This window comes from Odocoileus virginianus, unplaced genomic scaffold (genome assembly GCF_023699985.2).
Source record: "Odocoileus virginianus isolate 20LAN1187 ecotype Illinois unplaced genomic scaffold, Ovbor_1.2 Unplaced_Contig_64, whole genome shotgun sequence".
Lineage (NCBI taxonomy): Eukaryota > Metazoa > Chordata > Mammalia > Artiodactyla > Cervidae > Odocoileus > Odocoileus virginianus.
In genome coordinates, this window is record NW_027224381.1 from 74,668 (window position 1) to 98,213 (window position 23,546).

The window sequence follows — 23,546 nt, forward strand, 5'->3', positions numbered from 1 at the left end:
TATAATTTATTCATGTTTATCATTTTGCTAAAGTTTATTGGTTTCAATAGTGTATATTAGTATATATTAATTTATTAGTCTATTTACTTTCACCTGTTTTTTTCTTTTATTGATGGACAACTAGGTTGTTTTCAATGTTTAAAAATGGAGCAGCAGTAACATTCTTGTACATATTTCCTTGCACAAAAGTAAGAACATTTAGATAAAAGTCAGCAGCTGTATAATAAAGCAGGTGCATCTTTTACCTCTAATAGGTATTCCCAAATAGATCTGCATAGGTTACACTAATCTACACTGACTATAAATTATGAATCATTACTTCACAACTGCGCCAATATTTGGTATTATCAGGCTTTTACCATTTTTGCTATTTTTATTGGTAAAATATGGTGCCTCTTTGTTATTTATTTTGTTTTCAAATTTTATAGTGAAGATAAAAGGATTTTCATAGCCCTATTGGCACATTATTTTCCTCTCTTCAGCATTGTTCAATCTCATTTTGATTTTCTTTTCTTTTATTTTTTTAATTTTTACTGACTTATAGACATTCTATGAGTTCTGGATATTAAATCACCATTACTCATAGATACACATTATAAATGTCATCTCTTAGTCTGTGGCTATCATTGTCTCTTTTTCTTGGTATCTTCCGTTTTACAGTAGTATAACTACCTATTTATCTATTTACCTATTTGTCCATGTGTCTCTTCATTCTTCTGTATTTCTTTTAAACATTTTCAAATTTTCTTTTAACATTCATGTCTTTCATTGAATATGTTTTTATGTGTACTCTATATTAAAGATAAAATTTTATTTTCCATTAAAAAAACAAGTGAAAGTCACTCAGTCATGTCCGACTCTTTGCGACCCCATGGACTATACAGTCCATGGAATTCTCCAGGCCAGAATACTGGAGTGGGTAGCCTTTCCCTTCTCCAGGGGATCTTCCCAACCCAGGGATCGAACCCAGGTCTCCCACATTGCAGGTGGATGCTTTACCAGCTGAGCCACAAGGGAAGCCCTTTATTTTCCATGTGGATAACCAATTAGGTTAGCACTGTTTCTTGGATAAGCCAATCTTTTTCAACTATTTCAATATTACTTCTTTGAAGTAGTGTTATATCACTGCTACTGCTGCTGCTGCTAAGTCGCTTCAGTCGTGTCCGACCCTGTGCAACCCCATAGACGGCAGCCCACCAGGCTTCCCCATCCCTGGGATTCTTCCGGCAAGAACACTGGAGTGGGTTGCCATTTCCTTCTCCAGTTCATGAAAGTGAAAAGTGAAAGTGAAGTCACTCAATCGTGTCCGACTCCTAGCAACCCCACAGACTGCAGCCTACCAGGCTCCTCCCTCCATGGGATTTTTCCAGGCAAGAGTACTGGAGTGGGTTGCCACTGCCTCCTCCGTTACATCTATGAGTCTGTGCCTCTTTATTATTTTCTGTTTATGTATTTAATTCCACACAAGCACTACACTACAACATGCTATAGCTTTGCAAAAAGTCTCTGAGTCTGTTAGGGGTTGCTCTCATTCACCGTTTATTTTTAAATTGTTATGGTTATCTTTGGCTATTTGCACTGTTGTATGAATTTCAGAGTCACCTATCAAGTTCTACAGGATGATCAGTTGTAATTTCACTTAGAAGTAGATTGATTTGCAGGTTAATTTTGAATAAATTGACATATTAAATAAAATCTTGAAACTTCTTAATCATTAAGAAAATATTTTTTTTTTTTTTTTTTAGTTTTTATTAGTTGGAGGCTAATTACTTTACATCATTACAGTAGTTTTTGTTATACATTGATATGAATTAGCCATGGCTTTACATGTATTCCCCATCCCAGTCCCCCCTCCCACCTCCCTCTCCACCCGATCCCTCTGGGTCTTACCAGTGCACCAGGCCCGAGCACTTGTCTCATGTACCCAACCTGAGCTGGTTATCCGTTTCACCCTAGATAATATACATGTTTCAATGCTGTTCTCTTGAAACATCCCACCCTCGCCTTTACTTACTTATGCTTGTATATTTTGTTTCAATGACATAGTCACAGAAAACTTGTTCATCTTCTGTTAAATTTATTTTTAAATATCTTATACTTATGTCTATTTTTCAACATTTTAGTTTTGCTGTTTACTCAGTCATGTCCAGCTCTTTGTGACACCACGGACTATAGCCCCCAGGCTCCTCTGTCCATGGGATTTCCCAGGCAAGAATGTTGGAGTGGGTTGCCATTTCCTTCTCCAGGGGATCTTCCAGAACCAGGGATAGAACCTGGGTGTCCTGCATTTCAGGCAGATTCTTTACCTGAGCTACAAGGGAAGACATTTTAGTTTATTATTCAGTTCAGTTCAGTCACTCAGTAGTGTCCGACTCTTTGCGACCCCATAAATCACAGCACGCCAGGCCTCCCTGTCCATCACCAATTCCCGGAGTTTACTCAAACTCATGCCCACTCGAGTCGGTGATGCCATCCAGCCATCTCATCCTCTGTCACCTCCTTCTCCTCCTGCCCCCAATCCCTCCCAGCATCAGGGTCTTTTCCAATGAGTCAACTCTTCTCAGTTTATTATTAGAAAAATTATTTATCAGATCCCATATATGGAAGAAGTGTTGTCTTCCATCAAGATTCAAGAAATATGGAAACCAAAGGATGCCTAGATCCTGGACAACCAGAAACTAAAATAACCAGGGCCACAATATGAATTGGGAACATTGGGAAGTCCAGTAGGTTACAGTGGTGTCTGATGTGTCTAACCCTACCAGAGTTATTTATTTTATGGCATTCATGTCTCTCTTTGTTGTCAGAGCAAGAACATGAGTTGACACAGGGCTATGATAGCTCCAGGACTGTACAAAGAGGTTACTTTCACCCCTATCCTCTACCTCTTCATACACATATTCTAAATATATAGACTAGTTTCTATTTTAAATCACCACCAACACTATCTGCTACCATCATCTCTCCTATTTTGATCAGACATGCAGAAAAAAACAAACAGACACAAAATTTGAATCATGAACCATTTTATCTAATATCAACATTTTGTATACCACTTTAAGAAATTCTCTCAGATTGTGTATCAGCTAAGGAAAGAGATAGGGGGAGGCTAGAACACAGAGGCAAGGAAAGTTGCTTTGAGTAGAGGCAGGGATACGGCTGTTCAGAGCCTGGGAACATCTAAATTCCTAAGTCCATGGTAAGAAAGAGAGAATTGTTGAGATGATTAAACTGACTCAACAAGTTTTCTGTTGGATGCTAGATCAGGCAGGAGGAGAAGTAAATCACATTTTTACAAGGTGTTTCATGCTCCAAACCTGTGAAGAGCAACTCTTGGGAGGACTTCCTGTTCATTGTAATTTTGATCTGTGGCAGAGAGGGCTTCAAGGCCCATGAGCCCAAACAGAGCACAACTAGGAAAAATATGGGGAACCATGAAAGAGTTTCCTTGGAATTTCTGGATGTGAAGATGGAAAATTTCCTTGGAAAATAAGAGACATTCTTTTTCTTAGCTTTGAGTGTGTTAGTCACCCAGTCTTGTCTAACTCTTTCTGACCCCATGGACCCCCATCAGGCTTCTCTGTCCATGGAATTCTCCAGGCAAGAATACTGGAGTGGGTAGCCATTCCCTTCTCTAGGGAATCTTCCCAACCCAGGAATCGAACCCAGGTCTCCTCATTGCAGGCAGATTCTTTACCATCTGAGCCACCAGGGAAGGCCTGAATCTCACTTTATGCATATATTAATATATTAAGGAATGCATTTAAATAATTACTCCTTGAGTATCTATTATGATACAACTGTTGCATTTATGGAGATTTACTGATAAACAAGACATGAATAATCCTTCTAAAGAGCTTAATTTAGAAATCTAGTGTGAAGGACTGAGAAAGAAACTGAGCTAAGACACAGAAGAGTCCATTACTATGTAACAAATGATACAACTGGAAATGCAGGATTCTGAGGAAGAAGATAGATGGAGAATCTGCTCTAGTTTTGGAGAGAGAACCTGCCATGAAAATGTCCGTGAGAAAACAACCTCAGCACTGAGACTCCAACATGAATTTTGTTTAGTCACAGTAAGGGCAAACTTCTCTGCCAATTTTAGCTTCACAACATCTTGGGCAGTGGAATTATGACTTAGACTTGTCTGTGATAATTTCCTTCACTGGAGCTTTACTGCATTTCAGGTCATTAAACAAGATCTCACAACTAGAATTCCCAGACGCAAACACTGTCTTCAGTTACTGTCAACAAATCCATATGAAAGATAAAGTCAGAGATGAGAAGTCAGGGGTGGGGTCCAGGGTGTCTATTAGATGAACAAAGTCAGAGGAGCACATCATGAGAAACATTTAGAGGAGTTCAACCTGAATGAGCCATTAGTTAAGTGTTCAGGAGTTCTGATTCGTCCAATGTTATTCCAGAGTGCAAAGGAGATGCTTATCCAAAATAGGAACCGAAGGGTAATATGTTGCCCAGGTAGAGAAGAGGGAAACAGTCCCAAGGAAACTTGGAAGGAGATATGTTACTCAAGTGAATTCAAACAACTGACATGTATCTGTGCTTTGGTAGGTTCTGTTCTAGTTGCTTTTTAATTTATTGCTCCTTTTAAGTTTTTATTCAGTTTCGTTTAGTTTTAGTTTTTACACAAGGCTCAAGAGGGTCTTCTTTTGGACATTTTTCTATGTTGCCAAAACATCTAGGTCTTGTATATATAGAAGATCATTATCATTTAAGCAAGAGAAAGTCAGCATTGCTGACTCATAATTCAAGAGAGAAATTCTTCCATACTTTATTTAGGGTAGTGAGTAAAAATCTTGGGAAACATGGAACGTATAATTGGTACTAAATGCTATAAATCTTTGGTCTGATTTGGGACCTTCTTCAGGGCACCCAGTGGAATTTTTAGGCTCATGAGTCAGCATTGGCCTTTCTAAGACCCAGGAACTTGCTGATGGCATGGCGGATCTCCTTGGTTTTAATACTGTATATGATTGGATTAAGCATGGGAGGCACAAAGAGGTAGACATTGGCCATAAAAAGGTGGACAGCAAGTGGGGCATGCTTCCCAAAGCGATGTATCAGGGACAGCCCCACCATGGGTACAAAGAATACCAGCACAGCACAGAGGTGTGAGGTGCATGTTTGGAAGGCTCGGAGCCGCTCCTCTTTGGAGGCCAGTCTTGCCACTGTGTGCAGGATGACCCCGTAGGACAGTGCAATGAGCACCAGGTCCAGCACCACAGTGAACATCACCAGTATCAGCCCGTACAGGTTGTTGAAGGTTGTGTCTGTGCAGGCCAAGTGTATCACCTCCTGGTGCAGGCAGAAAGAGTGGGAGAGGACTCTAGACCCGCAGTAAGGAAAAGTCTTCAGGAGAAAAACAATGGGTACAGTGGCTATGGGTCCCCGCAAGATGACAACCAGGCTTGCCCTGACCACTCGCTGGCCAGTGATAATGACTGAGTACCTCAGGGGATAGCAGATGGCCACAAACCGATCAAAGGACATGACAAGGAGCACTGAGGACTCCATGAAGGAAAAGGAGTGGATACAGAACATCTGGATTTGGCAGGCTCCGAAGTAGATGCCATGGGACTTGAACCAAAAGAGTCCCATAGTAGTGGGCAAGGTGGACACTGACAGACCCAGGTCAGTGAAGGCCAGAAAGGAGAGTAGGTAGTACATGGGTGTGTGCAAGCGAGGGTTGGTCTTAATAATTATCAGGATGAAGCAGTTGCCTGAGATGGCCACGAGGTACATAAGGAAAAAGAAGATGAAGATCCAGTGCTCGACGGTTTCCAATCCGGGAAAGCCGGTGAGGTAGAGCATGGGGCTGAACTGTGTGAGGTTGGACAGGAGCACGATGTGAGGATGGAGGGGGTATTGGGCTGGCATTCTTCAGGGGCTGAGCTGACAATAAATGAATGTTCTGGTTATCAATTCTTCAGTTTCATAAACATGCTCACCATTATAAGTAAAATCAAGACCATCATCAGCTTTGGTATCTTCTACTTCACTATTGTTTCCACCATCTTACTACCTGGTTGAAACTTTCTTTGAAAGTACCACACCTTCATCAGTTTTTCTCTGTATTTTTATTTCTTCTCAGTCTTCTTGGCCGGCCTCTTTTAATTGATGAGACCTTATATATGATCATCCTCAACCTCAACAATTTTCTGTCCATGCTGTATGTTTTCTTCCTCAAACAACATCATCCTCAGGACTTAAGATCTTTATGTTGACAAATATCAATTATCTATAATTCTCTTCTTTTGGTTTGCAGACTCACATATTTTACAGTAGGCTGAGATTCTGCATCTAGGACTTTCAAAGTTATTTTAAAAACATGTCAAAATTTAACTTATAGTCAGTTCCACCAAGAAGCTTTTCATGTATTCATTTTTACTAACTCAGTAGTAGAACTAAGTTGAAGAAGGGACATACGTTTGGGAGGTATTAGTATACAGAGGAGGAAACCAAAGAAGTGAGGATAGAGAGAAGTTTCTAGTTTTGAGTCCTGGGCAAAACTGAAATTTAGAGCTGGAGAAGAAAAGTCTTCCCTAAAAGTGAAGGAGGAACATAAAAGCCAGTTAGAAAGCAAATCAACAGGAGACTGGTCTTGTATGAGCTTCAAGAGGTATTAACAATTCATACATGATGTTATCAAGGGTTCAGGTTCACAAGGACTGGGACATGACTAAAGGATTGAGCAATGTGGAAGTTACAGCTGAGATTGAGAAGAGAAGCTTCAGGGGAGGGATTGGGAATAAAATCACCCTCACCTACCCCAGAAAGACTATGACCTTGTTGATATTCCTACTTCCTTCTGCTGTAGTCGAAGCTGCTTCTGGGCTTGAACGATCACAGTTCCCAGATATTTTCCATAGGGTGACTTGAAGTGGACAGCCATGTAGTATCAATAAAACAGTTCTTAGGGAAAAAGTATGTCTAGATGTTTATGAGCTCAAGGGGAAGAGACAGAGAACAGGAAGATGAGAGCAATGTAGCTGGACCCAGGCAGTGATAAAGGCACATTTGAGCTTCATGAGTCCAAAGTGGGACCAGCCAGTGCATAAGTGTGTTTTTAATCACTGTACCACCTAGATCCAAAGGGGGCAGTCCTAGTACGATGTACTACTCTGTCTTTACCCAGCCCTTTTCTGCTTTAGTATCCTTCTAAATTCATTTATTTTTCTGCTATAGTCAACAAGTCCATATTGATTTTTTTCCTACAGTTCCCCATGTATGCATTTCTTGTTTTTATTCTTTATATTGCTTTATACCTTGCTTTTCTAACAGAAACCATTCTTGAGTTTTTCACCAGTGAACATTTGCTGATCCTTTAAGATAGCACAAATATTTCCTCTAACAAATCTCTCTTGACTTCTTCGTGTAGAGCTAGGCAAATTCTTCTCTGTACTTCCTTAATACCTTTGCTGCAGTACTATTGGAGTGCAAAAGCACACACATACATCTTATTTATGTATATATATAAATATATATAATGTATAATATATATACACATACATATATACTTACATATAGTATGTACTAATGATTATGTAAGTATCTATAAATAGAAATATGTCTAAATATAAATAACATATATAACATATTTACCTACATACACTATTTCTATAATGTAATATGATATATAATATAATATTTGTTCATTGTAGACATATATATTCTTTATATAGTATACAGTTGTTCTTTTATATGAGAATCTATAAAATCATAAATCGGCATAAATGTATGCTTAAGCATATATTCTTGCATATGTTTATCTTATATACAATGTATATATTACTTGTACATTATATATAGTCTTTTTATGTGTGTTTATAACTTATGATTTTAACCCACTTTTTTGTACCAACTAGACCCATGGAGCCCCATGCATTGTATAATGCATAGTGGGCACCTCTCTGCTTTTGCATGAAAAAATTAAGTGAGTGAGTGACCGAGGGCTTACCTCTTATCTTGATTAGTTGTGCCTGAAGTTTGGAATTAAGTCTTGTTTTTACTTCAGAATAGGCAAGACAAAGAGTGTGATCTGTGGGAAATGAGAATTTTATAGAGAGACCATGATGGGGCTAAGATTACTTTTAGCCCCAGGAAATGAAAGATTATTCTTTATGCTAAGGGATAAAGAGATATTTCTCCACGTCTACTAGGAAAACAGAAGTCCATTCGACAGCACGTAGTCGTGGCTAGTGGCAATCCTTTTACAATATTCAGAGCACAGGAGATACAGGTGAGACTAAAGAGGAAATTCCTGAAAAGAGAGATTTTCACTATACAGTGTGTGGCTAGCCCTCTATCTCTTCTATATGTTCTAAATATTCTTGTTTCAATTTGATATACCCTATTTTTAAAAATGAGCTTGTTCTGGAGACTGCTGTTTCTTATGCATAGGAGAAGATGCAGATGGAACCAACCCTGAGCACAAGAATATGGATCAAGCATCTTGCCCTTGAACCAAGAACCTTCCCACAATGAAGTCACAGGGGCGCCTGTATTATTAATACAGGGCAGAAGCTTCTATGTTTAACTGGTCTGGCACATAAAATGCACTTAGTATGTGTGCTGTTAAGTGAATAGCTGTTTGGTGGATAAGAGGAAAAGGGAAGGCTATATGTAACAGCCAGCTTTACCAGGGAATAGTCTATTGAGACCTGAGGGCTTGTGACATCCTGATGGCATTTGGAAGCTGAATCCAAACAGGAGCCAGGAAGGAATTGGCCTGGCCATGGAGACCATGGTCAGGAGGAGAGAAGCAGCTCTCTCTCTGACCCAAGAAACATAATAGTGCAGATGGTCACCCCCACTTCTCTAGAGTGAGCAAGACTTGATCCCCTCTGTGGCCCTGGGTCTATGCAAACACACTGAATATCAGAAGTGAAAGAGCTTCTGTGACAGCCTGGATCCCCAAATTTCATTTTGCGAATGAAAAAACTAAGCAAGGTCCAACATAGGGAATAAACCTGTCTAAAGTCATTTAAGTGTTAGGAGAGGAGTGAGGATGAGAACGCAGACCACCTCCTTCCAGGATTGTTGCTTTCTTGTAAATCTCTACATTCCCTTCTCCCTGTATTTTCTCCCTTTCTTCTCCTATGACCCCCTAATACCCACCCCTGAAACCCTGGCACAGGACAGCAGTGGAGACTCACCAGCAGCTGCTAACTTTTAAAAAGAGAAGCCAGATCATCTGTACTGATAAAGGATGAGGGTAGACAGGATGGCGCCAGTGCCACTGAGGGGCATCAGGCTGGGTCTGTCATGGAAGAATTTATCCTGCTCCTTCCTCTGTGTGTGTGAAACCCCAGGGCTCCACCTGGGAGAAGCTGAGAAGAAACAAACAGTCCCCGGGGCTGGGGGCCCATGGGCAGGAGTCATCATGACTCTCCTCTCCTTCGCCTTTATTCCTGACTCCTTCCATGGGCTCACCTAAGGCTGGAGAGCCCTAAATTTATAGGAGTCAGTCTCCAGGCTTCAGCTGCTGACAGGTATTGCTGCAGGAAGCCTGGTGCTGTCTTACTTTACCCACTAATTCTGCTTTATGAAGAAACCAATCCCAGTCACCTGCCACCTCATTTATTCCTTTCCTTTGTTCATTAGAATAAACCCACAGTTTGCTAGAGTGGTTGTATATGATAAATGAAGATTATCCATGCAACTTCCACATCAGCTATAAATTGCTTATCTTCCTTGCAGTGCCACACCTACCTCTGCCCCAAAATTCTCTCACTCTTACATTCATTTTTCTACCAATTTCTGTGTTTCCTTTTACATGATCATTAACTTGCCCTTTACCTCTACCATGGACAGTGTCTTTGAGTGTAGTGGCCAGTCAGAAAACCTTTTACATTTATTCCCACCCAAATACCTGTCCAGGCCAGTGTCTCAGGCTTTTCCAAGACTCTATATTCAGGAATAAAATATATGATAAAATCTTTGTGACCTTTTCTAAGACAAAATATCAAAAGGTGTAAAGAAAAAGTAGTCAATAACTCAGTTTCATCAATATTAACATCTGCTCTGCTCTTCAAAAAACTGGTTGAAATGAAAATTCAATTCAGAGATTGGGCAGATATTCTTTATAATATACACACTTGAAAAAGAACTTGCATCCAGATTACATAAACAACTCTTGCAACTCAAAAATTTTTTTTAAAAATCCAATAAAGCAGACAAATCTTTAATCTGAACATTTTCACAAAAAAAAAGATAGTTTACTGACTGAGAGGGATATGAAAACATAAATCAAATTAATCATCATTAAGGAAATGCAAACTAAAGCCATCATAAAATGCCACTCTATTCACACCAGAGCAACTAAAATTGAAATAACAGAAAATGACACAGTGTGTTGTTACAGACACGGAGCGCCTGGAATTCTCATGTGTTGACTGTGGGAGAGTGAAATTCTTTCATAATTGGAGAGATATTGAGAGCTGAGATATTGAAGCACGGCATGTTTGTATAAATATCTTAAGGTCTCAAAGCTGATAGAAAGGGTCAGAATCTGAATTAGGGCTCAACTCTTTACAAAAATGCAAATCAGTTATGTATTAGACAAAGTCTTAATTTTTCAGTCCTTCATATTATCTATTGGAAAAAAATTTTCAGACTACCTTGTTATTTTGTGCATTGCTATATTTAACTTCAAAGATCATGTTTATCTGCAAGTTGAAAGTGCGTAGCAACCCTGTATGAAGAAAATCTGTCAATACGATTTTTCCCCACAGCATTTGTTCGTGTCTATGTCACATTTTGGTAATTCTCCCCATATTTCAAACTTTTATATTATTACTATATTTGCTATGGGGATCTGTGATCAATGATCTTTGATGTTACTATTATAATTATTTTGGGCTGCTGCCAACCTCTCTGATATAAGATGACAAACTATCTGTAAATGTTCTGATAACAGCATTCTGACTGCTCCACCTACAGGCTGATCCTCCATCTCACTCCCTCTCACCGAGCTTCCCTATTCTCTAAGATTCAACAATATTGAAATTAGGTCAAATAATAAGCCTGTCGGGAAGATCCCCTGGAGAAGGAAATGGCAACCCACTCCAGTATTCTTGCCTGGAGAATCCCGTGGATGGAGGAGCCTGGTAGGCTACAGTCCACGGGGTCGCAAAGAGTCGGACATGACTGAGCGACTTCACTTTCACTTTCACTTTAGTCATCACTAATTGTCTAAGCAAAAAGAAGAGTCACACATCTCTTACTTTAAATAAAAATCTAGAAAAGTTTAACCTTAGTGAAAGAGGTGTGTAAAAGCCAAGATAGGCTGAAGAGCAGTCCTCTTGTGCCAAAAATTAGCCACTTTGTAAAAGAAAAGTTCCAGAAAGAAAATAAAAGTGCTACTCCAGTGAACACAAGAATGATGAGAAAGAAAAACTGCCTTATTGCTGATATGGAGAAAGTTTCCATGGCCTACATAGATCAAACCAACTTTGACGTTCCCTTAAGCTAAAACCAAATCCAGAGCAAGGCCTTAATTCACTTCAATTTCATCAAGGCTGAGAGAGGTGAGGAAGCTGCAGAAGAAAAGCTTGAAAGAAGTGGTGGTTGATTAATGAGGTTTAAAGAAAGAAATCATTTCTATAATGTGAAAGTGCAAGATGAAGCAGCAAGTGCTGATGTAGAAGCTGCAGCAAGTTATCCAGAAAGTCTAAGATAGTAAATGAAGGTGGCTACATAAAGCGACAGAGTTTCAGTGTGGATGAAACAGCCTTATTTTGGAAGATGCTATTTGGCACATTTAAAAAAAATTAATGTTTTTTCTTATATTACTATTGTTTGAAAGAAAACAAAAGTGATTTATTTAAAATATGACTGTTGATAGAAGAGTTTAGGTAAATTAGTATATTTATTAGATTTTCAGACTGATTGCTTAAATCCTTTCCTTATACCACTCCATTGTTCCAGTGTATAGGTTTTTATTTATTTATTTATTTATTTATTTATAGTTATTTAGGACTTTCATAGCTAGAGAGGAGAACTCAATGACTGGCTTCAAAGCTTCAAAGGATAGACAGGCTGACCCTCTTGTTAGGCGCTAATGCAGCTGGTGACTTAAGAGCTGAAGTCAGTAATTATTTACTATCCCAAAAACCCTAGGGACCTTAAGAATCATGATAAATATAATCCATCCCAGCTTTTAGCAACCACAACCCTCATCAGTCAGCAGACCAACATCAGTTCAAGACCCAACACCAACAAAAAGATTAGGACAAGCAAATAAAATCAAAATATGTAGTAGAGAAGATTGCTGGAAGTTCCTGGCTCAGTGTTTCATATGATGAATACTTTGTAAAGAAAATTTGCTCCCAATAATTTTTCCCTTTAGAAAGAATTCCAAAAATCCTGTGGAAAACTTCTCTAGAGAAGCTACTGTACAAAGTATTTTATTTGTTTATTTGGTTGGTTATTTTCCAATTTTGATTTGATTTGGCTCAGGTTTTCCCTGAAAATCAGCTTGGAATCTCTGTGCATTTTTTCGTCCCTTGTCAGATGTGATCCAGAGCAGTCCAAGCCACACAAATCTTCCTTGCTTCTGTTCCACAGGATCCTGCAAACAAAGATGCTACCTCCTTCCCTGAGAACCTGAAGGAACCTCTTCAAATCCTTTCATTCTGCAGGGTGAGAAGTTCTATGGAAAGCTGAAGGCACTGGCAAGGTGAGACAGGTGAGGTACATGGTCATAGAATACTGAAAAAATGTGAAAGGAAGTGAGGCTGAACAAGAACTGAACTGTTCTGTGAACTGAACAAAGAAGTGTGTACCACTAAAGAGCTGTAGAAAGGAAGGGTGGGCTGGGGGAGCTTGAAAAAGACATTATCTGAAGCTCTAGATCTTGGTCTGAGAATTCACTGGAATTGCACCAAGGCACAAATTACTGAAGGAAACTTTCTATGGGTAATTTTTTTGGGGGAGAGAGGGCACCAAGGAGAAGGTTTCTGAATGATGGAAAGGTGCTGGGACTCAGGCTATCCAGTATAGAGGCAGGATAGTGATGGATCAGCAGAAAGAGATTCTGTTTTCCATAGCCTGGGATTTCATCCTTTCCTGCTTTCTTCTCCTTCCTTACGGTACCAGTCTTCACGATGATTTATATAACACCTATGATGCCTGTCAGTCGCTGAGGGATTCCTGAATACCAGTTTTTATTTTCTGATGGAGGGCAGAAATACGGAGATATTTTGAGTTCTTCAAATGTTAGTTTGGGGAAAATAACAGGGATGTTTTGTCAGATAGCAAATTAAACACAAACTGATGAAATAGTTTATCCAAACAACTGTACAGAAGGAAAACAAAATTTCCCTTTACCTGCTTCTATATTTCTGGCTGAATGCCCCTGTAATAAAAGACAGGTAAAGAGGAGGAAGGGCGTCCCTGGTAGCTCAGCTCGTAAAAAATCCACCTGCAATGCTGGAGACCCCGGTTCGATTTCTGGGTCAAGAAGATCCCCTGGAGAAGGGATAGACTACCCACTCCGGTATTCTTGGACTACCTTGGTGGCTCAGACAGTACAGAATTTTTCTGAAATGAAGGAAACTTGAGTTTGATCCTTGGGTTGGAAAGATCCCCTGGAGAAGGGCATGGCAACCCACTCCAGTATTCTGGCCTGAAGAAGCCCCATGGACAGAGAAGCATGAAGGGCTATAGTCCGTGGGGTCACAGAATCAGGCAGGACTGAGCACCTAGGCACAGCACAGTGCAAAGAGGAAAATAAATAAAAGTTTAGTAATATGTATGCCTCCTGTATATAAGGGAAATACCCAAGCAAACTGAGTAACTACTTGAAATAACACAAGACATAACCTTAAATGCCATCTGAAGCTAAAGAAAAAGAAAGATGTTGGCTGGTGGGGCTGCTAATGAGAGATTATCAGGAAAAGTACAGTAAACAAGGGTAAAGTTGTTATACAGAGTTAGGACCTAGTCTTCTCCACTGGTAAGAGTTTGCAGGAGTTTACTCACCCTTCTCTTCCTGGTAAGGGGAGCAAGACACATTTACAAATAAATTTCTTCTTTATAAATGTAAGTGTCTCTCTCAGAAATTAACTGCTATTCAGTTATCAGAGATTTTCTTATGTGTGCTCTTTCTGAAAATTAAGCAGTTCAAGATAATTCTTCTGCCAGAGAGGCATATTTGGGAGTGGCAGATTCTTTCCCCCTTCACATCAATCAATATGAACTTAAAAACTTTACAGAAAACTACTGGCTTGTCAAAAAGAAAAAGCTGTTTTATGTACCAAGAGGATCTTTCAACTTAATCCAGCCCTGAGACTGTTCCTACAGAGATGCTCCAAGCTGTTGTTATAATCTTTTTTAGAAAGTGCTTCCTGAGCTAGTTTTTTTTTTTTTTTTTTAATATAGGATCTTCTGACAAAATCTGGCACCCAAGATTTACCCACTTTGCTCATCTAGGTCCTTTTCCAGTCCGTCTGTCAACAGAGTCCCTACACCACATGGCATCTAAAGGTTCTTCTTTCTCAAAATCCCTAGGTTCTAAAGACAGGCATTATCTTTCCCCACTCCTCACCTCAGTTCTTTTATCTCTTTGTTGGTTGGCTCAAAAAGTTAATAGGTGTATTGAACTGATTTTTACATTTACTGGTCTTTGCTCTTTCCTTTTAACTTTTTGAAAAAATATATATGTTTCAAGCTTTTGTTTTTATTTTATTTATTTATGTGTGGCTGCACTGGGTCTTCATTGGTTTGTGCAGGCTTTTGCCAGTTGCAGCAAGTGGATGCTGCTGTTTGGGGGGGGGGTTAGTCTTCCTTGCAGTGTGCGGGCTTCTCCCTGAGGTGGCTTTTCTTGTTGCAGAGTACAGGCTATGGGTGTGCCAGCTTCAGAAGTGTGGCATATAGGTTTTGTTGCTCCACAGCATGTGGACTCTTCCTGGACCAGAGATCAAACCCATGTCCCCTGTATTGGCAGGTAGATTCCTATCCACTGTGCCATCAGGGACGTTTATCTCCTAACTTTTTTATGTCAAAGGATATCCTATAGTAAAATCTTCTCCACGTGTATTTTCTCCAAGAGCCATAAAACACTCCTATACCTTCCTGCTGCAAAAGCATAACTGCTTTCTGGACATATAAAGATTCCTTTGGGTAAAAATCAAAATTGCTTTTATGATCTTAACTAAGAAACAAACAAGGGAAGAGAGGAGAAGCTCTGAGCGAAAACAAGCAAACAAAATAAAACATCTGTTAACTTATGTCCCTGCTGTTTCCCTTCCCCAAGTCTTCTTTGATGATCTATTACATAGTGATTTCAAGTGGTCATAGAACGTTTACTCTATTTCTATATTTTCCATTTTTCATAGATTGGTCAAAGAACTCTGATCTTGTGGCTGCCTTGAGTCATGGTTTTGGTTACTAATTCCACTCAAGTCCCCTTCTACTTCATCCTCATGGGCATCCCTGGCTTTGAGGTCTTCCATACCTGGATTTCCATCCCATTCTGTTGTCTCTACACTATCTCTATTGTAGGCAACAGCATCATACTGGCTGTCATCAGGGCAGAGCCCTCTCTGCATGAGCCCATGTACGTGTTTCTCTCCATGTTGGCCCTAACAGACCTGGGACTCACCCTCACCACTTGGCCTATAGTCATGGGGATCCTCTGGTTCAATGCCTCAGGGATCAGCTTTGAGGCTTGTTTTGCTCAGTTCTTCTTCCTCATAGATTCTCCTTTATGGAATCTTCTGTGCTGTTGACCATGTCCTTTGACCACTACGTGGCCATTTACCACCCCCTCCACTATTTTTCCATCCTCACCAGGAGGGCAATCTGCAGAATAGGTCTAGCTATCATTTGCTGCTGTCTTCTGGCTGTTCTTCCTGTACTGTTCCAGTTGAAAAGGCTCCCCTTTTGTGGCTCCCCTCATCTCTCCCACTCCTACTGCCTCCATCAAGACATGATTCACCTGGTGTGTGCTGACACCACTACAAATAATTGGCACAAAATTGTTCTACTTCTTCTCATTATCATACTGGATCCCTTGCTCACTGTGCTATGCACTCATCTTGAGAAGTGTCCTCAGAATTGCTTCCCGGGTTGAACGACCCTGGGCCCTCAATAACTGTCTGTCCCACATTTTAACTGTTTCCATCCTCTATGTGTGCTTGATAGGTGTGTCCATGACTCACCACTTTGCCAAGCATGCCATTCCAATTGTACATGTCAGTATAGCCAATGTCTATGTACTAGCACCTCCTGTGATGAACCCCATTATCTACAGTATAAAAGTCAAACATATCGTTGAGGAATTTTTCACCTCTTTCCTTGTAAACATTTGCAATAGTGTGTTGAAAAGTGATTTCTTGATATTATTCCTTAAGAAAATCATTTGGGAAACTTGGAAAATTATGCTCCATGTGTCCAGTCATGTATGAATCACAAAACAAGAATGGGAGTTAAATACAATGTTTCACTTCTTGAATTTGTAAGTTAAACTAAGCTGAACCACCTATATGTGGTATAACAGCTTGATTTATACATGATTTTTGCATACTAAATTCCTCAAAGCTATAATTCTCAACTTTTTCTTTTTGCTTACATTTACTCCTCATATTTCTGTCCTTAATTCCACCTGGGTAATACTATTCTTCTTATTGTTCAGTTGCCAGTCGTGTCCAACTCTTTGTGACCCCATAGACTGCAGCACACCAGGCTTCTGAAAGGTTATTTCTAAACCTCAAAAAGATGCCGGGATTCTTGGCCTCTGGAGGAGAAGAATTCAATCCGGGGCCAGAGATGAGGCTTGATCGCTCAGAGCTTTTGTGTAATAAAGTTTTGCTAAAGTTTAAAGGAGATAGAGAAAGCTTCTGATATAGACATCAGAAGGGGGTAGAAAGAGTACCCCCTTGCTAGTGTTAGCAATGGAGTTATATACTCTCCAATGAATCCAAAGAATGTCTGGAGGTTGTAAAGACCTCACCAGACCTACTCCCATACTTTACATTTCAAGATAACAGAATTAGCCAGAAGGTTTAATCCAGAGACTGTCCTCAGGCAGGATACATTATTGTTATATAATCTTAAGGAATGTAGAGGAAAAAAAGTTTGTCCTTTCTTCTTCCTTGAGAATTCCAGACCCCTCTTTCCTTGGGGACCCCTAGACTGCTTATTAACCTGCCTAGGAAATGACTCTCTCACTTCCCTGTCATTCACCAGTGCCCAGACCTTGCTAAAACCCATGTCTGTTAAGTCAGTGATGCCATTCAACCATCTCATCCTCTGTCATCCCCTTCTTCTCCTGCCTTCAATCTTTCCTAACATCAGGGTGTTTTTCATTGAGTTGCTCCTCTCATCAGGTAGCCAAAATATTGGAGCTTCAGCATCAGCAATAGTCCCTGTAATGAATATTCAGAATTGATTTCCTTTAGGATTGACTAGTTTGGTCTCCTTGCAGGCCAAGCAAGAGACTCTCAAGAGTCTTCTCCAACACCACAGTTCAAAAGCATCAATACTTCAGTGCTCAGTCTTCTTTATAGTCCAACTCTCGCATCCACACATGACTACCATAGCTTTGACTAGGCAGACCTTTGTTGGCAAAGTAATGTCTCTGCTTTTGAACATACTGTCTAGCTTGGTCATAGCTGCTTTTCCAAGGAGCTAGTGTCTTTTAATTTCATGGCTGTAGTCACCATCTGCAGTGATTTTGGAGCCCAAGAAACTAAAGTCTGTCACTGTTTCCATTGTTTCCCATCTACATGTCTTAAAGTGATGGGACCAGACGCCATGATCTTAATTTTCTGAATGTTGAGTTTTAAGCCAAGTTTTTCACTCTCCTCTTTAACTTTCATCAAGAGGCTCTTTAGTTCCTCTTCACTTTCTGCCATAGGGTGGTATCATCTGTATATCTGAGGTTATCGCTGTTTCTCCCAGCAATCTTGACTGCATCTTGTGCTTCATCCAGCCTTGCATTTCATAGGATGTACTCTGCATATAAGTTAAATAAGCAGGGTGACAATATACAGCCTTAACATACTCCTTTCCTAATTTTGAACCAGTCCATTGTTCCTCGTTTGGTTCTAACTGTTGCTTCTTGACCTGCTTACAGATTTCTCAGGAGGCAGGTCAGGTAGTCTGTATTCCCACCACTTAAAGAATTTTCCACAGGTCTTAAACTATTTAAGAGCTGTAGAATACTGTTGATACTATTCTTATTTGTTAATTATTGTTACTTCTTGGCATCCATGATTATAATGATAGCATCTTTTTCAGGCTTCATCATATAGATTTTGACTTCATCATCTTCTGCTCTCTCTGGATAAAAAAGACTCATTTTAATTACCAAGGAGGAAGAAATTCTCCTCTTCCCTTCAGGTTCTTATGGTTGGTGTAAAAATTAAATTGATATGAGACAGATTATCAGGTTAAAAATCACATGAAAGTTTAATTACATGTATGGGAGAGATCAGGAAAACTGAGCAACTCTTTGAAGTGGCCAAAGCCCTCAACTTAAATGCCATCCTCAGCTAAAGATGAAAGAGAATTTTGAGGGTAGGAAAAGTCAAGTATAGAAGATTACCAGAAAAAGCACAGTTAGTAAGGTTGTGGTTGTGATTGTTATGGGGATTTAAGTCATTGCCTTCTGCATTGACAAGAGTTTCTGGTTATTTGGTCATCCTTAGCTAGGGAGATACCTTTACAAATGAAGCTTTCCCTTATAAATGTAAATGTTTCTTACAAAATGGGAACTTCTACTTGGTTTTCAGAATTTCTCTCATGCCTGTTGTTTCTTAGCAAATTGTATGCCGAAGAGACATATTATGACATGGTAAAGTCTGCTCCTCTACCATACATGCAGTTGACCCTTGAACAACACAAGTTTTAGTTGCATGGATCTACTTATTCATGAAATTGTTTCAGTAAATACATATAATAGTAGTACATGATCCAGGATTGGTTGAATCTATGGATAGGGAACTGAGGATATGTAGAGATGACTTAAAGTTATACATGGATTTTAACTGCATAGTGGATGATGCCCCTAAATCCCATGCTGTTCAAGCCTTAATAGGATAGTGTACAGATCTAACATGAAAAAGAACTAGCTAGGAAGTGATCAAACAGTATAAAATATTGCTCAGTTCTGTAATTGAATGATTTTGTATTATATTGGATTATTTAATAATAATCAAATACCTCATTACCAAGCAACTAGTTTTAAATTCATGCAAAGCTGTTGCTAGCCTAGTAATATATAAAGCACTTTGTGTTTGCCTTCTCTTTTTCCATACTTTTATCTTTTCCCTCTTTCATTTTCACTGCCTTCAGATTGTTTCCTCTGATAAAGCATTAGCCCATAGATTTTTCTCAAGTTTTCTTTTCTAAAACTTTCTCTTATTTTGGGTTCTATCATCTAATTGCACTTTGTGAGGAGAAATTCTTGGACATCAGCATAAAGTTGTAATTATTTATTATTGCATTTTTGTTTTTAAAATTTGCCTTCCTTGTTAAAATACAAGTATCATAGAAGCAAAGCATATTTGCAGTGGTAGATCCTTGGTAACTAGTACTTATTAAAATATAGGGGCTTTCTGTTAAATAAACAAATGAATGAATAATTTTCATTGACTAATTAAATAACTAAAGTAGAATGGATGTTTTCTGTCATTAAATCTCAATGCCCAATGATGGAACAGTAACATATCAAGAAATGTGCCCCTCTGGAGATTTGAGTTTAATTTTCTCTAAAAATGACACTGACCTGATGTTCCTGCCACTTCAGTCTGTATAGATAATATATGTGTTTCTGCCTCACTTTTCTGTAGTAGTTCCTGCCTTGGCTTGTTAGTATAAGAGGTAGATGTGTTCTTCAACTATGTGATGTCTCATAATATTAATAATCCAAACTCTGAATTTTAGGATTTACTTAAAAGATCGAGACTGTCAGTGATAGAAATAATAAGTATGAAAAGGCAAAAAGATAAGATACTGAAAGATGAACTCCCCAAGTTGGTAGGTGTCCAATATGCTACTGATCAGTGGAGAAATAACCCCAGAAAGAATGAAGAGACAGAGCCAAAACAACACCCAGTCGTGGGTGTGACTGGTGATGGAAGTAAAGGCAAACACTGTAAAGAGCAACACTGCATAGGAACCTGGAATGTTAGGTCCATGAATCAAAGCAAATTGGAAGTGGTCAAACAGGAGATGGCAAGAGTGAACATCGACATTTTAGGAATCAGCAAACTAAAATGAACTGGAAAGGGTGAATTTAATTCAGATGATCATGATATCTACTACTGTGGGCAAGAATCCCTTAGAAGAAATGCAGTAGCCCTCATAGTCAACAAAAGAGTCTGAAATGCAGTACTTGGATGCAATCTCAAAAATGACAGGATGATCTCTATTCGCTTCCAAGGCAAAGACTCAATATCACAGTAATCCAAGTCTATGCCCCGCCCAGTAATGCTGAAGAAGTTGAAGTTGAATGGTTCTATGAAGACCTACAAGACCTTCTAGAACTAACACCCAAAAAAGATGTCCTTTTCATCATAGGGGACTGAAATGCAAAAGTAGGAAGTCAAGAGATACCTGGAGTAACAGGCAAATTTGGCCTTGGAGTACAAAACAAAGCAGGTCAAAGGCTAACAGAGTTTTGCCAAGAGAACGCACTGGTCATAGCAAACACCCTCTTCCAACAACACAAGAGAAGACTCTACACATGGACATCACCAGATGGTCAATACTGAAATCAGATTGATTATATTCTTTGCAGCCAAAGATGGAGAAGCTCTATACAGTCAGCAAAAACAAGACTGGGAGATGACAATGGCTCAGAACCTGAACTCCTTTTTGCCAGATTCTGACTTAAATTGAAGAAAGTAGGGAAAACTACTAGACCATTCAGGTATGACCTAAATCAAATCCCTTATGATTATACAGTAAAAGTGACAAATAGATTCAAGGGATTAGATCTGATAGAGTGTCTGAAGAACTATGGACAGAGGTTCATGACATTGTACAGGAGGCAGTGATCAAGACCATCCCCAAGAAAAAGAAATGCAAAAAGGCAAAGTGATTGTCTAAAGAGGCCTTACAAATAGCTGAGAAAAGAAAAGATGCAAAAGGCAAAGGAGAAAAGGAAAGATATACCCATTTGAATGCAGAGTTCCAAAGAATAGCAAGGAGAGATAAGAAAGCCTTCTTCAGTGATCAATGCAAAGAAATAGAGGAAACAACAGAATGGGAAAGACTAGAGATCTCTTCAAGAAAATTAGAGATACCAAGGAAACATTTCATGCAATGAATGGGCACAATAAAGGACAGAAATGGTATGGACCTAACAGAAGCAGAAGATATTAAGAAGAGGTGGCAAGAATACACAGAAGAACTATACAAAAAAAAAATCTTCATGACCTAGATAACCATGATGGTGTGATCACTTACCAGACATCCTGGAATGTGAAGTCAAGTGAGCCTTAGGAAGCATCACTATGAACAAAGCTAGTGGAGGTGATGGAATTCCAGTTGAGCTATTTCAAATCCTAAAAGATGATGCTGTGAAAGTGCTGCACTCAATATGTCAGCAAATTTGGAAAACTCAGCAGTGGCCACAGAACTGGAAAAGGTCAGTTTTCATTCCAATCCCAAAGAAAGGCAATGCTAAAGAATGTTTAAACTACCACACAATTGCACTCATCTCACATGCTGGCAAAGTAATGCTCAAAATCCTCCAAGCCAGGCTTCAACAGTACATGAACTGTGAATTTCCAGATGTTCAAGCTGGATTTAGAAAAGGCAGAGGAGCCAGAGATCAAATTGCCAACATCCTTTGGATCATTGAAAAAGCAAGAGAGTTCCAGAAAAACATCTACTTTTGCTTTATTTTTATGCCAAAGCTTTTGACTGTGTGGATCACAACGAATTTTGGAAAAGTCTTAAAGAGATAGGAATACCAGACCACCTGACCTACCTTCTGAGAAATCTGTATGCAGGTCAAGAAGCAACAGTTAGAACTGGACATGGGTGCTCGCTTCAGCAGCACATATACTAAAATTGGAACGATACAGAGAAGATTAGCATGGCCCCTGCGCAAGGATGACTCGCAAATTCTTGAAGCGTTCCATATTTTTTGTAAGCCAGAAAGATAAAGACCAATACAGTATACTAATGCATATATATGGAATTTAGAAAGATGGTAACAATAACCCTATATGCAAAACAGAAAAAGAGACACAGATGTACAGAACAGACTTTTGGACTCTGTGGGAGAAGGCGAGGGTGGGATGTTTTGAGAGAACAGCATCAAAACATGTATATTATCTATAGTAAAACAGATCACCAGCCCAGATTGGATGCATGAGACAAGTGCTCGGGGCTGGTACACTGGGAAGACCCAGAGGGATCGGGTGGAGAGGGAGGTGGGAGGGGGGATCAGGATGGGGAATACATGTAAATCCATGGCTGATTCATGTCAATGTATGGCAAAAACCACTACAATATTGTAAAGTAATTAGCCTCCAACTAATAAAAATAAATGGGGGAAAAAAAAAGAACTGGATATGGAACAACAGACTGGTTCCAAATCAGGAAAGGAGTACATCAAGGCTGTATATTGTCACCCTGCTTATTTAACTTATATGCAGAGTACATCATGAGAAATGCTGGGCTGGATGAAGCACAAGATGGAGTCAAGATTGTCGGGGGAAATATCAATAAACACAGATATGCAGATGACACCACCCTTATGGCAGAAAGTGAGGAAGAACTTAAGAGCCTCTTGATGAAAGTGAAAGACGAGAGTGAAAAAGTTGGCTTAAAACTCAACATTCAGAAAACTAAAATCAAAGCATCCAGTTCCATCACTTCATGACATGTAGATGGGGAAACAATAGAAACAGTGACAGATTTTATTTTGGGGGGGCTCCAAAATCACTGCAGATGGTGATTGCAGCCATGAAATTAAAAGACATTTGCTCTTTGGAAGAAAAGCTATGATCAACCTAGACAGCAAATTAAAAAACAGAGACATTACTTTGCCAATAAATGTCTGTCTAGTCAAAGCTATGGTTTTTCCAGTGGTCATGTATGGATGTGAGAATTGGACTATAAAGAAAGCTGAGCACTGAAGAATTGATGCTTTTGAACTGTGGTGTTGGAGAAGACTCTTGAGAATTCCTTGGACTGCAAGGAGATCCAACCAGTCCATCCTAAAGGAGATCAGTCCTGGGTGTTCATTGGAAGGACTGATGCTGAAGCTGAAACTCCGATACTTTGGCCACCTGATATGAGTAACTGACTCATTTGAAAGGCCCTGATGCTGGGTAAGATTGAAGGCAGGAGGAAAAGGGGTTTACAGCGGAGGAGATTGTTGGGTGGCATCACCTACTCAATAGGCATGAGTTTGAATAAGCTCTGGGAGCTTGGTGATGGACAGGGAAGTCTGGTGTGCTGCAGTACACGGGTTGCAAAGAGCTGGACACAACTGAGTGACTGAACTGAATTGAATGATTATTGTCATGGTTGCTTTTAAGTCAGGATTTGGTAGCCTG

At 39.5% G+C, this 23,546-nt stretch overlaps 1 protein-coding gene, 1 non-coding gene and 1 pseudogene across 2 annotated transcripts; 2 read left to right on the forward strand and 1 right to left on the reverse strand.

Moving 5' to 3' along the window:
* Nucleotides 1–4,914: 4,914 nt before the first annotated feature.
* On the reverse strand, nucleotides 4,915–5,901 carry LOC110145105 (olfactory receptor 51M1-like). The gene has a single exon (XM_020905268.2). It carries the CDS (start codon nucleotides 5,899–5,901, stop codon nucleotides 4,915–4,917), a length of 987 nt encoding a protein of 328 aa, XP_020760927.2.
* A 9,500-nt stretch (nucleotides 5,902–15,401) lies between these two features.
* LOC110145115 (olfactory receptor 51Q1-like) lies at nucleotides 15,402–16,433 on the forward strand (annotated as a pseudogene).
* Nucleotides 16,434–22,020: 5,587 nt separating this feature from the next.
* On the forward strand, nucleotides 22,021–22,127 carry LOC139034236 (U6 spliceosomal RNA). Its single transcript, XR_011486661.1, has one exon. It is a non-coding gene; the product is annotated as a U6 spliceosomal RNA (small nuclear RNA).
* The last annotated feature ends 1,419 nt before the right edge of the window (nucleotides 22,128–23,546 follow it).